Genomic DNA, 18,285 nt, shown 5'->3' on the forward strand with positions numbered 1-18,285 from the left:
TAAAGCATCTTTTGAAATCTCCCTCAAATGTGTGATTTTTTTTTTTGTCAACAAAAATTGACATTACAGAAACACTTGAGCCCAAAATTGATTAATGTCACGCAATTTAGAGGTACAGTACCAGTCAAAAGTTTGGTCCTGATACTGTATTTTAATGTAATAATCATAGCCTGTATATAGAGATGGATGTAGCATCAAGTGACGTCACACATTGGTTTACATAGGAGACGCCCAGAAATGTTGCTTAGAGTCGGTGCCATCTTTTCCTGAAATGTTGTTGTGTTTTGCACTCAGGGCCACCATAAATGTATGTAGATAAATGCATACATGTAGCAAAATTATCACGTTAGCCCGTAAAGTCAGGTGTAAGCGTTTTCTTTTCCATTTTTGACTTGAAAATGTACAGCACCTGTTCTCATTACCTAGATTAGACTGTTTGATATTCTTGCTGTTTTCATTTGATTATTCTACTACAAAACCTCTACCACCAACTCCACCTTCCACATCGACTCATACAACTGTTCCCACTCCAGAACTGCCAGTTTAATCTTCCTTCCCTTCACCATAACCAAAATCCTCCTTTTCCTCCCTCTCTGCAACCTCTACGTGGGTCAACAAAAATGGCGGCGCCAGCGCTGCAACACAATGACAAGCCACCCTGACTTCTTCACATGGTTGCTACAGAGATGATTGGTCTTTTGGGGTGCATTGTCTACTGCTGTGGTGTCTACACCAATCTCCCAGAGATGATCTTGGTGAGGGAACATGTTTATGTCATAATCTTTCCTCAACAATTGTTCTACCACTGCCTGACCTGCGTGGAGCGCTATGTGGCTGTTGTTCATCCCATCACTTACCTGGGCCTGGAAAGGAGGGGTGGAATCAAAATCAGAAGTGTCAGCACTGGGTGTGTTTGGCTTGCTGTGTGTCGGATGGTTGGTTTTATTGGTTCTGAGTTACTCTCCATCACATTTTTCTGCCTCTTAGTTTTCTCTGTAAGTGTCATCTCTCTCTGCAGTCTTTCCGTCCTCTGTACTGTGACACATGCCGGGCAAAGCAGAGGGCACTCTACACTGTTGTGGCAATAATGGGAGTGCTCTTGTTGTGGTTTGTAGGACTTCTGGTTGGCAATGCAGTGGACAGCTCAGAAGTGATGAGCGACAGTGATAAGTGTGTGGTCATAACATCTGCATTCATGCTCTCTGCCCGGCAGTTTGGTGCTGCCTCTGCTGTTTCTAGACAGGGCAGAAAGACTGCCATGTTTGTGCAATGCTGAATGAGAACTAGGATTTAATTAACATTAACCTAGTAACATGGTTTACATTTGACTTGATTGGATTAGATTAGATGAGATTAGAGTATTAGATTATATCAAAAAATGCTAACAGTAATTTAGATAAGATTACAGCAGGTTTTAGTAGAGTGTATACATTTTTAAAGGAGACATATGCACATATGGAGAACAGGCTTAAACCCTGACTTTTGACTTTCAGGCAGCATTTCAAAATACATTCACCTCAAGTTTTGGAGCTCTGACCATGTTTAACAAATACGTTCAACATCATATCATTATAAAAATAACAGAAAATCACAAAAAGCATTATGTGACAGACTGAATTAAATCTGCAGTTTTGACAGATTCATTTGTGAGTGACATACATTTATGTATATGTTAGGGATGTGCAGAGGGCCCAGTATTTGTATTTGTATCTCTATTTGTTGAGGCAGCAAAATTATTTGTATTTGTATTCAAATATAAGTGGAAAGAGGCCTAAAAATACTGGTTTTGTTTTTATTACGCTTTTAATTTTAGAAAATTAAAGTGCCAGTAACTCCAGGAGTGATATCCAAATTAGGAAATGTGCATCATGTAGCAGGTGGATGTGACTCCCCTCGTTGAGACCTGCTGATAGACGTCACAGCGGAGCAGAGGAGAGACACTGAGATAGAGATGTAACCGACCTGCATGCTGGTATTTGATTTTTTTGTTTTTCTTACCGAAAAACAAATAATTTTTAAAATATTTGTATGAAACAAATAGTATATATATTGATATTTTTCTATTTGATCTGTTGCTATAATTGTTCATTTATCCATAGGTTATTTATTTGTCAGTAGGTTAATCAGTGTTTTGTTTGTTTGGTTTTTGTTTTGTCATTGTCAAAGTGTTTTATATGCAAATAAATCATGTTTTAATCTGACCTTAGTCTGAGAAATGAGTAGCCTGGGAGCTGCAGACCAGCAGTAGTAGCAGGGACAAAGGAAGCAACATTGCAACATATGATTGTCTCTCTACATACCTCACACTAAGACTAACACACCCTCTTTATCTCATTTTATCTCTCTATTGTCCTACATAGAAGAATTTCTTTTAAGTCATACAATGAACCAGGACGTGATCTGTTATGAGGAAAGTTCTCATGGGAACTGTAGTGGAATGCTGCCAAAATAATCAATCAATATTTTAACTTGGTTACAAAGAGGTGCTAAAATTTAGCTGCCAAGAACAGTATTAGATAAGGATTTATCTTATAATAAGGAGGGAAAAACTCATTGACCAATGACAGAAATCCTGAACAGGGATAAATGTTGATATTAAGATAAATAAGGATAGCTCCAAATCTGCTCACTGGTGCATGCATTTGTTTAGAACAGTCAGGGGGCTCTTCACATAGACTGTACAACATTATAGACAATGAGTTTAATAACTTACATGAACGTGAATTATCAGTTTCACTCACACATGGACAACACTAGTGCAAATCTGCAAACTGTAAACACCTTTAAATGTTCAAAATAATCAGATATTATATAATGTTAATCTAGAATATTTATTTCTGACCTGTGTTCCACAAAAGGATCAATAAAATCAATCTTAAGAGATTATGAGAATCAACAACAGTGTATTTATAATTGCAAATTCAAATTCATAAACATGATATTTCAAAAAATTAAAATGCTCTTGAAAAGCTTCTTGAAATAGTAAATAAGGTGTGCCACCCAGAGGAGGGCAAGACAAGGCAAGTTTATTTGTATAGCACATTTAAACAACAAGACAATTCAAAGTGCTTTACATTGAGCATAAAAGGCATTAAAACAGAACATAAAAGCAACACAAGTAAAAAGACATATAAAAACAATTAAAAAGTGTTACATTTGGAAATAAAAAAGAAGCTAAAAGGGAATAAGACAGATAAAACAAGAGAATAAAAGAAACAGTGTAGTGTAAAATATTAACCCTTAATGTAGTTTAATGAAAGGCAAACAGAAAAGTCTTCAGCTGCGATTTAAAAGAACTGAGAGTTGCAGCAGATCTACAGTTTTCTGGGAGTTTGTTCCAGATATGAGGGGCATAAAAACTGAACGCTGCTTCACCATGTTTAGTTTTTACTCTGGGGACAGAAAGCAGACCTGTCCCAGACGACCTGAGAGGTCTAGATGGTTCATAATGTAGCAGCAGATCAGAGATGTATTTTGGCCCTAAACCATGCAGTGCTTTATAAACCAACAGCAATATCTTAAAGTCAATTCTTTGACAGACAGGAAGCCAGTGTAAAGATCTGAGAACTGGAGTGATATGGTCTTAGTGAGGGTGCCAAAATTGCACCCAGAAAAAACAAAGATGCTCATCAGTGAGTGAGCCTGGCATTAAGCTCGCCTAGAGCAGCAAACAAGCTACTGCTGGCCCTGGCGTGAAATGATCATGTCGAACTGTTGCTGTTGTTGTTACTTCCAGTTACACACTCACGACCTTCACGAGGCGTAGCGAGAAGTCTGCTGGCAGCCCATATGTCACGCCTTGATTTTTAAGCTGGAAAGGAAAATGACACAGCGATGATGAGATATGATCACTGCTTTCTCTGGAATTATTGTTCCGTGTAAAGTTGAAGAATGGCATTTGAGAAGGTTGACTAAACCCAGCTTGTGCTAAAAACTATTCTGCGCTCAATGAAAGCATTGTCAACAGTTTGTAGACAGTTGATTCTCAAGTTAGGCCTGTGACAATGTATTGGGTTTAATACATGCTTTATGTCAATAATATATTGGGGAATAGCAAATAAAATATATTGTGTAAGTATTTTGTAGGGCTGCCCCATAATAGTTGACCAAGTTTTCATTGGTTGGTTAGTCGCAGAGGGGGAAAAAACCCTTCTTTCTCAGCCCTGGAACTCCACCATTTTCGGATACCCCCCAAAACATATATTTAAATAATTAAATTAATAGCATAAATGTGCAATGACTAGTCAACTGATGGCTTTAACTAATGACCACTAGTCAACTATGAAAGTTTTTGACCAGGGGCAGCCCTAATTCCCGGTCACAGTAATATTTGAACAGTTTGAATAATTTTTTCTGCTAGAAAGTGAGTAGCTTCTAACCCTGTACCACATATGGTACAGATTGTGGACACTTTGATGTAGGCAGCATCATTTAAACAGTCTGATCAGTCTGTAATATGAAAGTAGATATGAGCCAGAATTGTATAAATGAGTGCACCTGTTTTGTTTATATTTAATTTTTAATTGCATTCTTCAGACTGCATTTTAAAACTTCAGACTGTTTTTTGCTGCCACAATTTAAATGTAGTGTGGGGAAAGGTCTGTTGATACAATAATACTACAAATAATACTATTACACTATTAGACGTAGTAGTAGTCATAGTCGTAGTTGTGCTAGCTGTAGCAGTGGAATACTAGGAGCAGTTTCAATACCAGTAGTGGTAGTTATGGTAACAGCATCTCCATCTCCCCTTCATTTTTAAACTGTAACCCAGATTCACCTGCTCCTCCTTTGGCCAATAAAACAGAGTTGTTCACCAAAAGTGAAATTGTTTAACAAACAGAAATGAAATGATATCGCACCCCTAGTCATGGTCTTGCCATACCATTGGTCTAACAGCCCATTAGTCCAAAATCCCAAACCCCCCCTCCGTGCCAAGTTCACCCACAACACAATGCACTTCCCTAGCCTTCCGCTATCAAAATCTGACAAAAAAAACCCTTCAATTCTCAGGATCGAGGGACAAATAATCAAAACTGATGGCCTTAACATTAACCTATTGTAATGTTGAGTTATCAAGGACACTTTTGTGTTTTTGTGCTCAGAAATGTTAAAGATATCTTTAAAAGAAAACCATAACACAGTGACAGTGAGGGAAATAGTTCTGGGTGGGTCCTCCGGTCAGTCCTGGCTGTCTGCTTCTTAAAACAGGTTGACTACAACTTCTACAGTGTGTCTCTGAGTGATGAAGTGCAGTCACCTGATGCTGTAATAGAATTTCTGATTAAATAAGAAGAGACTTACCTGTTGTATGATGTTGTTTATGTATTCCTCGGACAGCGGAAACAAAGAAGAAACCCTCACTGTCAGACCTACGACATCTAGAGGCACAGTGAATCAACATTACAATGGAGGTCAGATAGTTCAATAGTTTATGTTATTAACAGAGCTGTCACTTAAAAAAATCAAGTTTGAATGACTGACAACTAATACGTAATTCATTCAAGTTACGCAAGTAACGTTGGTCCGTTGTTGTTGTTTTTTTTAAAATATCTGTCATCTGAACAAAACTTGCACAGAAAACCTGCACACCAAGCCAAATGTTCATTTGTTTTTTTGTCTAGAAAATAAAATGGAACCTTAATACAGCGATGGTTTTGTCAGTCTTGATGTCCAATATGGTTTACAGTTTCAAGTTCAGGGAAAACAACACAGTGACTGGTGTTGTTTTTGTCGTTGTTGAGGTTGTTTTTTTTTTTTTTCATCAGCTTTTTTCTAAAATCAGTTTTTGCTTCTTGTTCCTACTTATAATTATCACCATCCCACTGCTGACAACACTGTAATCAATGGTCAGGTGGCAGAAACTGTGGAGTATTATTACTTGTAGTACTTGTTGAATTTGACCTCCAACAGTAACGACAACATGGTCTTTAAGAAACCCCAGATTTTCTGTTGGCTGTTTCATGTTACTGAATTGGTTCTGACATTTTCTTTCCTTTGTTGGTGTTCGTCTCTTACTGTCAAACAGAAAAAACATTCTGAATAAGGTGTTAAGTGTTTGCAGCAAAAGAAAGTCTGTCTGTCCTGCTTAAAGAAAGCATAGTCCATTCAGTGTGACAGCTCCCAACTTACTGTACCTTCTGCTTCTCATGAGCATAAAAACTAACAGATACAGTTAGATGTAGTGTGACTGCAGCATGAAACACGTTTTTCATACTTACAAGTGGGAGGACTTTGGGCACTTGTTGTTGCCATTGGTGTTGTTGTAGAGGTAACAGTCGTAATTTGCGTGGGTGTGACAGCTGGTGTCGTGATCGTGGTTTGTGGTGTTGTTGGAGGAGTGGTCGTTGTAGTTCTTGTAGTGCTGGTTGTTGAGGTTAGTTGTGTAGTTGTAGAGGGACTAGTTGTTGTACTTTGTGTGGTTGTGGTTGGTGTAGTTGTTACTGTAGCTGTTGAATGAGTAGATGCAGTTGTTAGTTGTCGAGTCAGCAAACAAAAGTGAAATTAAATATAGCTTTAGGTTTATCAATCCAGGAAATCTGTAATGGAATTTAAAACTTTGACAAACACGGAAGGGCACAACTCACCGTTTCCATTGCTCACAATGACGCATCGTAGTTCTTAGTAATACTTGTTTTCATTGGTGAAATTATCTGTTCAGCACAGCTCACTAGTTTTTAACATTAGCAGTGTTTACGTTAGCATAGAGAACAACAATTTCTTAGCTTATGGATAGATTAACAAGACATTCCATAGATGTTGGGTGTATACGCTTTGAATTCAGCCACATCATTACATATTTTTGTTTTTGTTTTTTTAAACCTTTTAACCATTTTGATTAGAAAAGTGACTACTCTAGTTATTACACCATATGGGGTGCTGAAATTGAGTGAAGGAGATTACATACCAGGTCCAAACTTTAAGCGCGTCCAAATTCCTCCTTTTTAAAAAATCTGTCATTGAACATAACTTGCTAAGCACACAAAATCTGTACACTAAGGTTTTCTGTGCAAAGGGTTCGATTTAATTTTCTAGCCAAAAATAAAATGGAACCCTCATGCAGTGATGATTCTGTCACTCTTGATATCAAATATGACATACAGTGTCAAGTTCAGGGAGAGCAATGCAGCGACTGGTGTTTTTGTCGTTTTTACCTCTTGTTCCTACTTATAGACGTCACATAGTGTGATTGTGGCATGAAACATCTCATACATCTGTCATACTTACAAATTGTGGGACTTTGGGTACTTGTTGTTGCCATTGGTGTTGTTGTAGAGGTAACAGTCGTAATTTGCGTGGGTGTGACAGCTGGTGTTGTGACCGTGGTTTCTGGTGTTGTTGGAGGAGTGGTTGTTGTAGTGCTGGTTGTTGAGGTTAGTTGTGTCGTTGTAGAGGGAACAGTTGTTGTACTTCGTGTGGTTGTGGTTGGTGTAGTTGTTACTGTAGCTGTTGAATGAGTGGATGCAGTTGTGTTATTTGTCAGGTCTGTAAACAAATGTGAACATTAAAGATTGATTATCCATTAGCTTTATCAATCCAGGAAAACAGTAATGGAAATGAAAACTCTGACAAACACAGAAGGGCTCTGCTCACCGTTGCCAATGCTCACAATGACGCATCGTAGTTCTAAGTGATACTTGTTTTTAACATTAGCAGTGTTTATGTTAGCAAAGAGAACAACAATTTCACAGCTTATGGATAGATTAACAGGACATTCCATAGATGTTGGACCTGTACACTTTAAATTCAGCCACATCATTACATATTTTCAGTACGTCCAAATTCCTCTTTTTAAAAAAATATCTGTCATCTGAACAAAATTGCTATGCACAGAAAACCTGCACACCTAGGCAAATTACATTTTTTTGTCTAGAAAATAAAATGGAACCCTGATGCAGTGATGATTCTGTCACTCTTGATATCAAATATGATATACAGTGTCAAGTTCAGGAAGAACAATGCAGCGACCGGTGTTTTTGTCATTTTTACCTCTTGTTCCTACTTATAGATGTCACATTGTGTGATTGCAGCATGAAACATCTCAAACATTTGTCATACTTACAAATCGTAGGACTTTGGGTACTTGTTGTTGCTGTTGGTGTTGTTGTAGAGGCAACAGTCGTAATTTGCGTGGGTGTGACAGTTGGTGTTGTGATCGTGGTTTCTGGTGTCGTTGGACCAGCGGTCGTTGTAGTTGTTGTTGTGCTGGTTGTTGAGGTTAGTTGTGTCATTGTAGAGGGAACGGTTGTTGTACTTAGTGTGGTTGTGGCTGATGTAGTTGTTACTGTAGCTGTTGAATGAATGGATGCAGTTGTGTTAGTTGTCAGGTCCATAAACAAAAATGAAAATTAAAGATAGATTGTACATTAGCTTTATCAGGAAATCATCAATGGAATTTAAAACATGAAAAAACAGGGAAGAGCTCTACTCACCAGTTCCAACGGTCACAATGACACATCTAAACTCCGAGTGATATTTGGTTGAACTGTGGAGATAAATCAATACTGTAGCTTATTTACAAAATGATGTTGCAAATTATTTTTAAATATTTTAATGGACAGTTTTTTGTTCAAGAGAGAAATGTAATGCAGATGTAAGTGTCCAAACATACAGTGCTCAACAGTTAATTTTATTTATGGTTGCTATTGCAGATGGGACAAAACTTGCTATCGCAAACATTCTTCCATTTTAAAGGAATAGTTTGACATTTTGTGAAATATGCTTTCTTTCTGAGTGTTAGATGAGGAGATTGATATCACTCAAATGAATATATTTTTTACACATTAATTTTTGTACCAATTAAACAAGATCTAATGTGTTAATTCATGAGCATTAGAAGTTTTCTACCTTCAGACAGAGCCAGGCTAGCTGGTTCCCATCAGTTTTTAGTCATTATGCTGAGCTAAACTAATTTCCTGGCTGTAGCTTCATATTTTCTGTACAGACATAACAGTGGTATCAATCTTCACAAAATGTGAAATTATTCCTTTAAAGTTCAATATCCGAGACAACACAGAAGTAATGTTATGAGTGAATTTTGAAGGAAAAAGTAAAAATTAAAGCAGATAATGCTACTCTCTCAACTGATAACATTCCCTAAAACACCTTTCTTTTATAATATCTGAATGTATGCATTAATGACCTGAAATGTATTTTGTAAGCAACACAGTTTAGTTTTTAATTAAGGTACTTCTACAGTTGTTCCATATACTTTTCTAAAGGATAATGTTCATGGGACTGACTTCAACTCTGCCTGGACGACAAAACAGACAGGGTGGCTTTCTCCATTTTCACTCTCAGACGGGGTCCATCTCAGGCTGAACTGCCCTGTTCCCAATGTAGTCTCATTTATGTTGTGTGGCCCGCTGAACAGCAGCTCAGAGATCCTGTAACAAAGAAAAGAGGAAAAAAGGCTTGTCAAGTTAAATACGCATTTCCAAATCCTCCCCACCCACAAATGGAGTAAAGTTGTTTTCCGTGATGGCATGATTGCCGCTTTGGCATCTAACTCAGCTTTCTCTTTAATTTTGTTTCCTTTATGACAGTCGAGTCAAATGAGCTAACCAGTATTAACGTTTAAAACTCTACACTTGTGAAACTAATTCTAATTGGTGCAAAGTCAGCAGGTGCTTACACACAATGTACTGTAGGAAGTATTTCAGGTATTCTTTTGGCTTTGAATGCATACTGTTGTTTCTAATTAACCTACTGTCTATAAGGCAAGGCGACGCAAGTTTATTTGTATAGCACATTTAACAACAAGTTCACAGTGTTTCACATAAAACATTAAAAGCATTAAGACAAAGTGCAAAAGCAACACATAAAGCAACATTTAAATACAATTAAAAATAGTAAGTAAAGAGTTGGGAGAATCCAAAATAAAAATAAGCTTATATAGCATAAGATAGATCAAATATGAGAATTAAAGTTACAGTGCAGTGCAGGCAAACAGGAAGCCAGTGTAAAGACCTCAGAACTGCAGTGATGTGATCCACTTTCTTAGTCTTAGTGAGGACTCGAGCAGCAGTGTTCTAAATCAGCTGCAATGGTCTGATTGATTTTTTAAGGACACCTGTAAAGACTTTCTTATAGTAGTCAAGTCTACTGAAGATAAAGGCATGGACAAGTTATTCCACTTTTAGTCGTTCTTTCTTGGCTCCAAAAACAATTACTTCAGTTTTGTCTTTGTCTAATTGAAGAAAATTCTGGTACAACCAATCGTTGATTTGTTCAATGCACTTACTCAGTGCTTGTGTGGGATTATATTCCCCCGGTGATATGGTTATGTAAATTTGTGTGTCGTCTGCATAATTATGGTAACATATTTTGTTGTTTTCCATAATCTGAGCCAATGGGAGCATGTAGATGTTAAACAGAAGAGGCCCCAGAATGGAGCCTTGGGGAACTCTGCATGTCATTTTTGTCCTCTCAGATGTGTAATTACCTATAGACATAAAGTAGCTCCTGCTTTTTAAGTAAAAATTCACACCAGTTTGGTACTGTGCCAGAAAGTCCCACCCAGTTTTCCCATCTAGTAATATGTTTTTGTCGACAGTGTTGAATGCAGCACTGAGATCTAGTAATACTAAGTCTGAAATTCTGTCTCAGTGCTGTGATGTGGTTAAAATCCAGACATCCTAACATCACTATACAACTGGTACTGTTGCACTCTTGTCAAACCAGCCTTGTGTATTGGCACTGGGGTTACACAGCACAACAGATCAGATTCCTTGTGCATCTAATGTGGATAACTACTTCTTGTCTAATCAGAGAGTGTTCCACAGGAGATCAATTGCCTGTCGTATTTTGATATCTAAATCCTTTTAAAAGTGGTCTCTTTTGACTTACGTGGAGTTATTTGCTTGTGCATTGATTCTGATTTCCAGGGTCTGATTGACAGAGGTGTACAGTTGAGCTCTGTTGGCTGGGGTTGGAGGCAGGAACTTGGGCAGGTAGAGTCCCTCTGTGCAGGATGGCACCACAGGATCCACTGGAACAATAAAGAAAAGGTTGGTCTGTCCATAAGTCAATCTACCATTTTGGTCTGGACTACAATATCTTGGCAACTGTTGGATGGATTGCCATAAAATGTTGTTGGCCCCCAGAAGATGAATCCTAATAACTGCTGATCCCATTGTGTTGCCTCTAGTGCTACAAGCATGCACATTTTCAGACAGTCTCTCCTGGACGGAAACAGTTGTTTAAAGAACTAAAAAACAGCACTTGAGAGAGAAGTTGAATCCTGACTCCTTTCTCACGTCCCAAGAACAGGCCAACCATGGCATGAAGTGAGTGTGAATATTGGATTGTCAGATTCGGAAAACTACAGAAATTGTCAAAGCCCTCCAGTTTTGCAGGTATTTGTTCATAAACTAAAATATTGGACAAAATGAAATTTTGGCCTGATGATGGGGTTATATATAAATGTCTGTAGCAAAATTCTTGACAATCCATCCAATAATTGTTGAGACATTTCACACCACAAATGTCAACCTCATGGTGGCGCTAAAAGAAAAGTCAGGGAATCACGAAAGTCATAAAGATTCATTTTCTGGAAACCACGAACATTTGTACAGTGAGTAGTTACTGAAATATTTCAGTCTGAACCAAAGAGGTGGACCTACCGACCGACAGACAAACATTGACATCCATAGTGCCAACTAACATAGATATGCACTCCAAAACAAATGTTTTCACTCAGTCAAGATCAGCTATAAATCCAGGCTATCAAAACATCAAATCTTACCCTTTAATGCAAACTGGACAGGTATTTTGCTGATAGCATTGCTGGTAGTTTTCACCTCCTGTGAACCATTGGTTTGAATCAGGTTGATCGTCTCTCTGGGAAAGTCCTCCATCACCAGCTGCACGACGTACGCACCTTCATTACTGCTATTGGTGGGGCTGAATGACAGAGTACAAGACTGCAAAAGAATAAACCAGAGTCAGAGAAAATTAGAGACAACCTCAAAACCACTAGTTCAGTTCATGTAATAACATTAAGGCTATAAAGCTATTTTAACACCAGTCAAAATTATGATCAGCTTTCGTTTTTTTACTTGTTTTCATAGTTTGGAAAACTGGAACAATGTGGTCTCCACACAACAAAGCTGTTCACCATTGATATAATGGTGTTTTCATAAATTGTATTCTCACTTGAAAACCACGATAAATATGTGTTTTTTGGACTGACTTTACTTATTTGCGCCAAATATGTTGACTTGGATTATAATCGTGTTAATGTAGACAATGGCTACTCACTGATGAGAGGCTGAGAACAGACGGTGGTGTGCAGGGGTTACACTCTTGTAATGTGTCATTTCCATATCTGCATTTAACCTCGTCTCCATCAGGGTCGAACGCCAAAAGGTTGAAATCTCTCAGACAGTTTGAAGGAACTCTGAGAGTGTGTGTGTGTGTGTGTGTGACAGAGAGAGAGAGAGAATTTTTTAAAATGCCTTTTATAATATTGTATTTAATATTATTGTTGATATTTACATATTATTGTGTAAATATTAATCATCCGTCGATGTTTACAATTTTTTGTACTGCTTTGGCAATATAGGTTTCTGATCTGTCATGCCAATAAAGCTTATTTGAATTTGAATTTGAATTTGAATTTGAATTTGAATTTGAATTTGAATTTGAATTTGAATTTGAGAGAGAGACTGTTTGGCATTGTGCATGAGTTTCCATGTAAGGCATTTTTCAGGCAGCCAACCTGTGCCAAAATACATGTCAGACCTGTTTTTAATGAGATAAAGGTAAAGGTCAACTGTCAGTCTAGTGAATGACATTCTAATTGAATTCTATGGAACCTTAATTACTTTTTCTTAAATGTTTTTCTCCAGGAAACTACCATGCACCTTTTTGAATTTAGGCTTGAACTTAAACACAAGTCAACAGATTTCCCCTTTAAAAGGTGTTTGCCCATAAAGCTGTCATTTTTAATACCTTCTTTTGTGCATAACAAGTTTCAATCTCGGGGATAAAATAAAAAACCCTACGAAGTTCACTCTATGACATAAACTATAGCAAAGAATGCTGGAGGTGATACTTGAGCTGCAGAATACATTAGCACACATTTTTATATTGTGAAATTGGTATCTTTATAGATATATCTTTTTGTTTTTGAATGTTTTTTTTAATTAATGCAGCATTTACACATATTATTTAATCAAAGTTCTGTTCATTGATTTGCAACACCCAGAGATACTAAAGGATAGCTACCACAGTATAAACATCTCTGAGGGATGACAAATTTATATTGTTTGATGGAATAAACAGCTGTTTTCAAATGAAAACACAAACACCATCAATCTGATCTCGTTGCTTACCAGGCTATGTAAGTTACTGAAGTGCTAAATATATTTTGATAGCAAAATGTGACCCAGCAAAATTGTTTAAATACATACAGTAATTTATAAAGGAAAACAGTGAGTAGGCTTACCTTGCAACAGGCAGTATGGTAGTCTGTGGTGATGTGTTGGCTTGGCCGGTGTCTGACCGGTTCCTCAGTTCCACCAGAGTCACAGCTCTCCAATTTTCAATGTTATTTTTAGTATTGCTTATCCAGTCGCCGCCTGCCAACCTTCGGTGGAATTTCATGGAAAAATCAGTTATTATTTTGCTGCACAGAACCTGTATCCATGTGCAAATAAATAATTGGCTTTCCAGGAGGCACCAGCACTTCAACACTGACCTTTGGCATGAAAAAAAAGAATCCAAACCACCTCCACCAAAGTGTGGAGGTGGTTTGGATTCCAGGTGGAGGTGGCCTTCAGTGACAATTCGAAAATGACAATGTTTGGCCTGCCATGAAATAATGGATGGATGGACTTGACCAATTTAATTTTTTACAAAGTACACTCACACCAGCTGAAACGGAGCGTTGCTGGGAACCAGCCGAGTTGAGATTCCCTCTTTCTGACACCATGCACCGCTCTCCCCATCGATGTCGCCCGTTACTGAGCTCGCACTTCCACAATTCCCGCTGAGGCACGTCCACGTTCCATTTCTGCAAGAATGGAAGTTCGACTTATAGCGAACTACCACCTGTAGTATTATAATGAAGAGATGTTATGGCATTAATGACAACAGCCATGATACAAAAGGGATGTTAACTTGGGAAAAGATGATACTTTGAGGACATTTATCTGTGAACCTGCTGATATACAAAAGTATCTTAATAAAATTATCTATCTTGTTTCTTGAGATAACAGGATAAAAACAACACGAACCTCATGGAAAGATGTTTTCCAAAAGTCTGTCAATCAATTTTTGGAGGAAAAAAAAGCCTAATTTGAATCCTTTATTGTACAGTATATTTTTGAATAATTAAATCATTACCCAAATCCCAGAAATATTGTAATTAATCTATATTTTCTGTTTTGATTCCTTAAAGGTCAGACTTATTTACAGGACACTGTCACAAGTTTATGTGCTGTCAAATTTCTTCTTATTGCATTAACAAAGGTGAACAACTTGGATTAGAAAGAAAATGTACGTACCGTGACAGATCCATCTGCGTGAGTGTTTTTTGGGTAGTAGGTCATCACTGTCCCATAAAAATGACTGGCCTGGGAGCTGCAGACCAGCAGCAGCAGCAGCAGAAGCTGCGACATGGTGAATGTAATCACTTCACTACAGAAAGACGATAAATGAATACCAATACTAATCCATGTACTTCCAAAGACAGCCTCTTTTCACTCTCTCACTCCCTTTTTCTATTTGTCTGTCACCCACATGGAAGAACGAAGCAAACAATACACAAGGAAACTGTCTGGTATGAGGAAATGTCTCGTGTCCTGGTTACAAGTTTATGATTAAACTTTATGAAAATGTGAATAGAAGATTGAAATCTACCATCTCGGCCACATTACACCTGCTTTTTCATTAATTATGAAGTATTTGTATGTTGTATTTCTACTGCCTGCTACAACTTTCTGTTCAGATGTTTTCTTTAATGTCCTCTTGTGAGTCTTGATAAGCTCACAACATCAATGGCTCCAAAAAATCATCTCTCTGATGACTGGAAAGTGAATTTCAGTCTGACTGCCCCATTGGTGAATTGGGAGCTGTTGATATTGAGCACATATTAAAGGATATCACTGGCAGTTAGTTTGTGATAATTTGGCTAAACACATATTTGGTAAAGGAAAATATAAGCATAATATCATCTGAAATATTAAAGGTATATAGACATAGCCCCCTCTATTTGACAGGGCCTCAAGATCAGATAAAAAATGCAGGCACATTTTAGTTTTTATGTGCTTTAGAGGCTAATTACCACTCACCTTGGGCCCTTGATTAGATTTGATGTTAAAGCTTAAATTGTCTTAAACATCAGAGGCTTCTGCCTGTTATTACTATGAGGAAAATCATTTCATTGGTAGCTGGACTGGTGGACGGACCAGTTCTTAGCGTGTGCTCAAATGAAAAATACCACTGTGTTTAAAAATGCAAGGGGTGACGTGATAAACTCAATCCAGAAAATCCAGTGTCAGGAATGTATCTACTGTACGTGTGTATGTATGGGGACTTTCAGAGGTTTTTGACTTTTGACTGATAGGGTATATATATATATATATATATATATATATATATATATATATATATATATATATATATATATGTAGGTAACACTACTGCATATTTAATTTATTTTGTATTCATTGCTTCACCTATATAACATATACATATATAACTAAAGCTACATCTGTTAGACACAGTACTTCTGCACATACACAACTTTTCTATTTTTACGACCCACAAGTCAGGTCATGTATAGCCTAAGTATTGTAATGTTTATAATATTTATAATGTATATAGATTTAATTCCATTAACTTGACTTTTTATTTTGTTGTGTTTATTATGGTACTCCCAGGTCTGTTTCCTGCACTGCTGTAACATGCAAATATTCTCACTGGAGTTAAATAAAGTTTTATCTAACACACACACATGCAGTCTCTCTCTCTCTTGTCTTCTCCTATAGACTTGCTCACCCCCCACCAAACACACATTTATATATATATTTATTTACCACCCATGATATATGTGCAGTACACTTATTTATATATTTACCACTTATGTGCAATAACGCAGGTGCGCACCAACTAATATGCAATATAATGTATATTTGTGTATGTTGTGATTTGAATTGTAGTCTGCGACATACGATCGATCTATTTTGTGCGGAAACAGAGTCGAATAACGCGCCAAACGCCCCCTTTCATGGGGACGCACACAGAGCCTGAAGCAGAAAGCCTGAGTTAACAAAGAAAGTTCAAAACCACAGTCGTGATACCACTTATCTCTGATGGTGAGTTTAGGGTTTGTTGAGCCAGCTCACACAAAGAAAGAACTTGCTTCATAGTACAGCCCTCAGGTCTACACCATACTCTTTGTTTTACAGAGACCCAAAATTCCCTCATGAGCAAGCACTTGGCAACAGCAACAACAAGGAAAAACTCCTCTTCAATGAGAAGAAACCTCAAGCAGAACTGGTTTGGTTGAGAGAGAAAGAAGGAAGGGGAGAAAGAGACACAGAGAAGCACAGCAACAACAACAATAACAATAATAATAATAGAAATATGACTAACAATAATAATAATAGCAGGCATGGGACAATAAAACACCTTGACTCTCTTGAATCTTATCTTACAGTGTCCCAAATCTAAATTGTTTTATGATCCACCTTTGGTTTTTTAAATTTCTATACAAACAAAGGTGGGTCAAGATAATTTTACTGTATCCTGCTCACTTTTGAAACTAAACCTGAATGGAAAGTGGGTATGGAGAGCCCTTTAATTCAAAACCCTACCCAGACTATACACCAACCTATCACACTGCAAGCTACCCCGCGGTAAAGGCTCACAGCCTGGGTCCTGGGGTTACCATCAGCTTTCATATTGTAAGTATTTAGTGTGCAAATATTGTCCAGTGGCTCCAGTAGACGGACCAGTTCTTAACACAAAGGTTATGTGAAGTGGTTATTGATGTGTTACACTTGGCAACAGCTCCCCCTGCCTGTTCTCCACACATTTCATGGTTTCATTATAAATCACTCGTAAATACCAAAATCATTATCAGTTTAGTGGGTTATTTATTTTCTCTTATTATTTTTCATGAGGTAAAGAAATTAAATTCAGCTTTCATACCTGTAAGTTTTTTGGAAAGAATATGTTTCATTAGTCATCAAATTCACAATGTGGAACAATACATCTTTATAATAACACCACAGGCTGTAACAACTCTTTTAATTCCTTAAAAGAAATATATTAAAATCATAAAATCGACAGCAACAACAACAAAAACAGTGTAGACTACTTTTGGTTAGTCAGATAAAAAACAAAACAAACAAACAACAAATACACAGTACAATATTTTCTTTTTTTCCTCCTCAGCAGAAACCTGTTTTTCATACAGAAGTCACAACTCTTCACTCATGAAAGCTGTGTTTTACATCCGCTGACTTTTATATTTTATGTCTTTAAGAGCTGGTGTTCAGTACATGTACAACTTAGTTTGGAGCCAGTCGTGGTCCAGTGAAATTTACACAAGTGTGATGTGGAAACTTGAAGCCTCCATTAACTGGACTTCTCAGTGAAGTAGGAGACATCTTGTGTGAAACAGTTCAACTTTAGAAATGAACAATATTTATATATTCATAGATTTTGGATTCTTTTCAGTGAGGCAGAACTAGTAGACTAGTAATTTTGAGAGTTTAACAAGGTTAAAAAAAACATTCATGTAAAAACCACACAAATTATTAGTCCAAGCAGAATATTCTTTATACGTTCTAAAATATGTCTGGAGGGGATCTTTAATTCTTTTGTAGACATTATTTTTACAGTTGAGTTTAAAGTGAGATTATGCATCCTTTGAAAGAAGAAACAACACCTTTTATTACAAGCAATAAATGTTACTTTGCTCAATTAAATTCACTCAGTTAACAACACAATACAGGAAAAAAAAATTTAAAAAATATACATTATGATATTAGAATAATACTAATAATAGAGCAATAAAAGTATAATGCAGTATACACAGTATACGTATTGATGGGTAATTCTATAATATATAGGGGCAACGTAATTTGATAAGGTAGGATGGCAGTCCGCTGCATGCTGAAGGAATCATGTGCCATGTGATAAAGAAAAGAGAGAATAACAACTGGCACGGTGTGTATCAGACAGCAGGGGAAGGACCTGCATGCAGACTATAGAGGCAGGCATGGACAGTTCAGTGAGTTTATTGTCAAAAGTGAAGATACAAAAGCTCAC

The 18,285-nt window shown here is 37.2% G+C and overlaps 2 protein-coding genes across 2 annotated transcripts; both read right to left on the minus strand.

Annotated features, from left to right (window-relative positions):
- Positions 1–3,456: 3,456 nt before the first annotated feature.
- Positions 3,457–8,284, minus strand: LOC122974365 (integumentary mucin A.1-like). Its single transcript, XM_044342339.1, has 5 exons — positions 8,063–8,284; positions 7,228–7,446; positions 6,222–6,449; positions 5,305–5,381; positions 3,457–3,811 (listed from the first exon to the last, which is right to left on the minus strand). The coding sequence occupies exons 1-5, from the start codon at positions 8,229–8,231 to the stop codon at positions 3,737–3,739; spliced, it is 768 nt and encodes a 255-aa protein (XP_044198274.1). The 5' UTR covers positions 8,232–8,284; the 3' UTR covers positions 3,457–3,736.
- A 945-nt stretch (positions 8,285–9,229) lies between these two features.
- Positions 9,230–14,624, minus strand: LOC122974461. The gene is made up of 5 exons (XM_044342494.1): positions 14,511–14,624; positions 13,874–14,017; positions 11,747–11,924; positions 10,849–10,990; positions 9,230–9,386 (listed from the first exon to the last, which is right to left on the minus strand). The coding sequence occupies exons 1-5, from the start codon at positions 14,622–14,624 to the stop codon at positions 9,230–9,232; spliced, it is 735 nt and encodes a 244-aa protein (XP_044198429.1).
- Between the last annotated feature and the right edge of the window lie 3,661 nt (positions 14,625–18,285).

Source organism: Thunnus albacares, chromosome 22, assembly GCF_914725855.1.
Source record: "Thunnus albacares chromosome 22, fThuAlb1.1, whole genome shotgun sequence".
NCBI lineage: Eukaryota > Metazoa > Chordata > Actinopteri > Scombriformes > Scombridae > Thunnus > Thunnus albacares.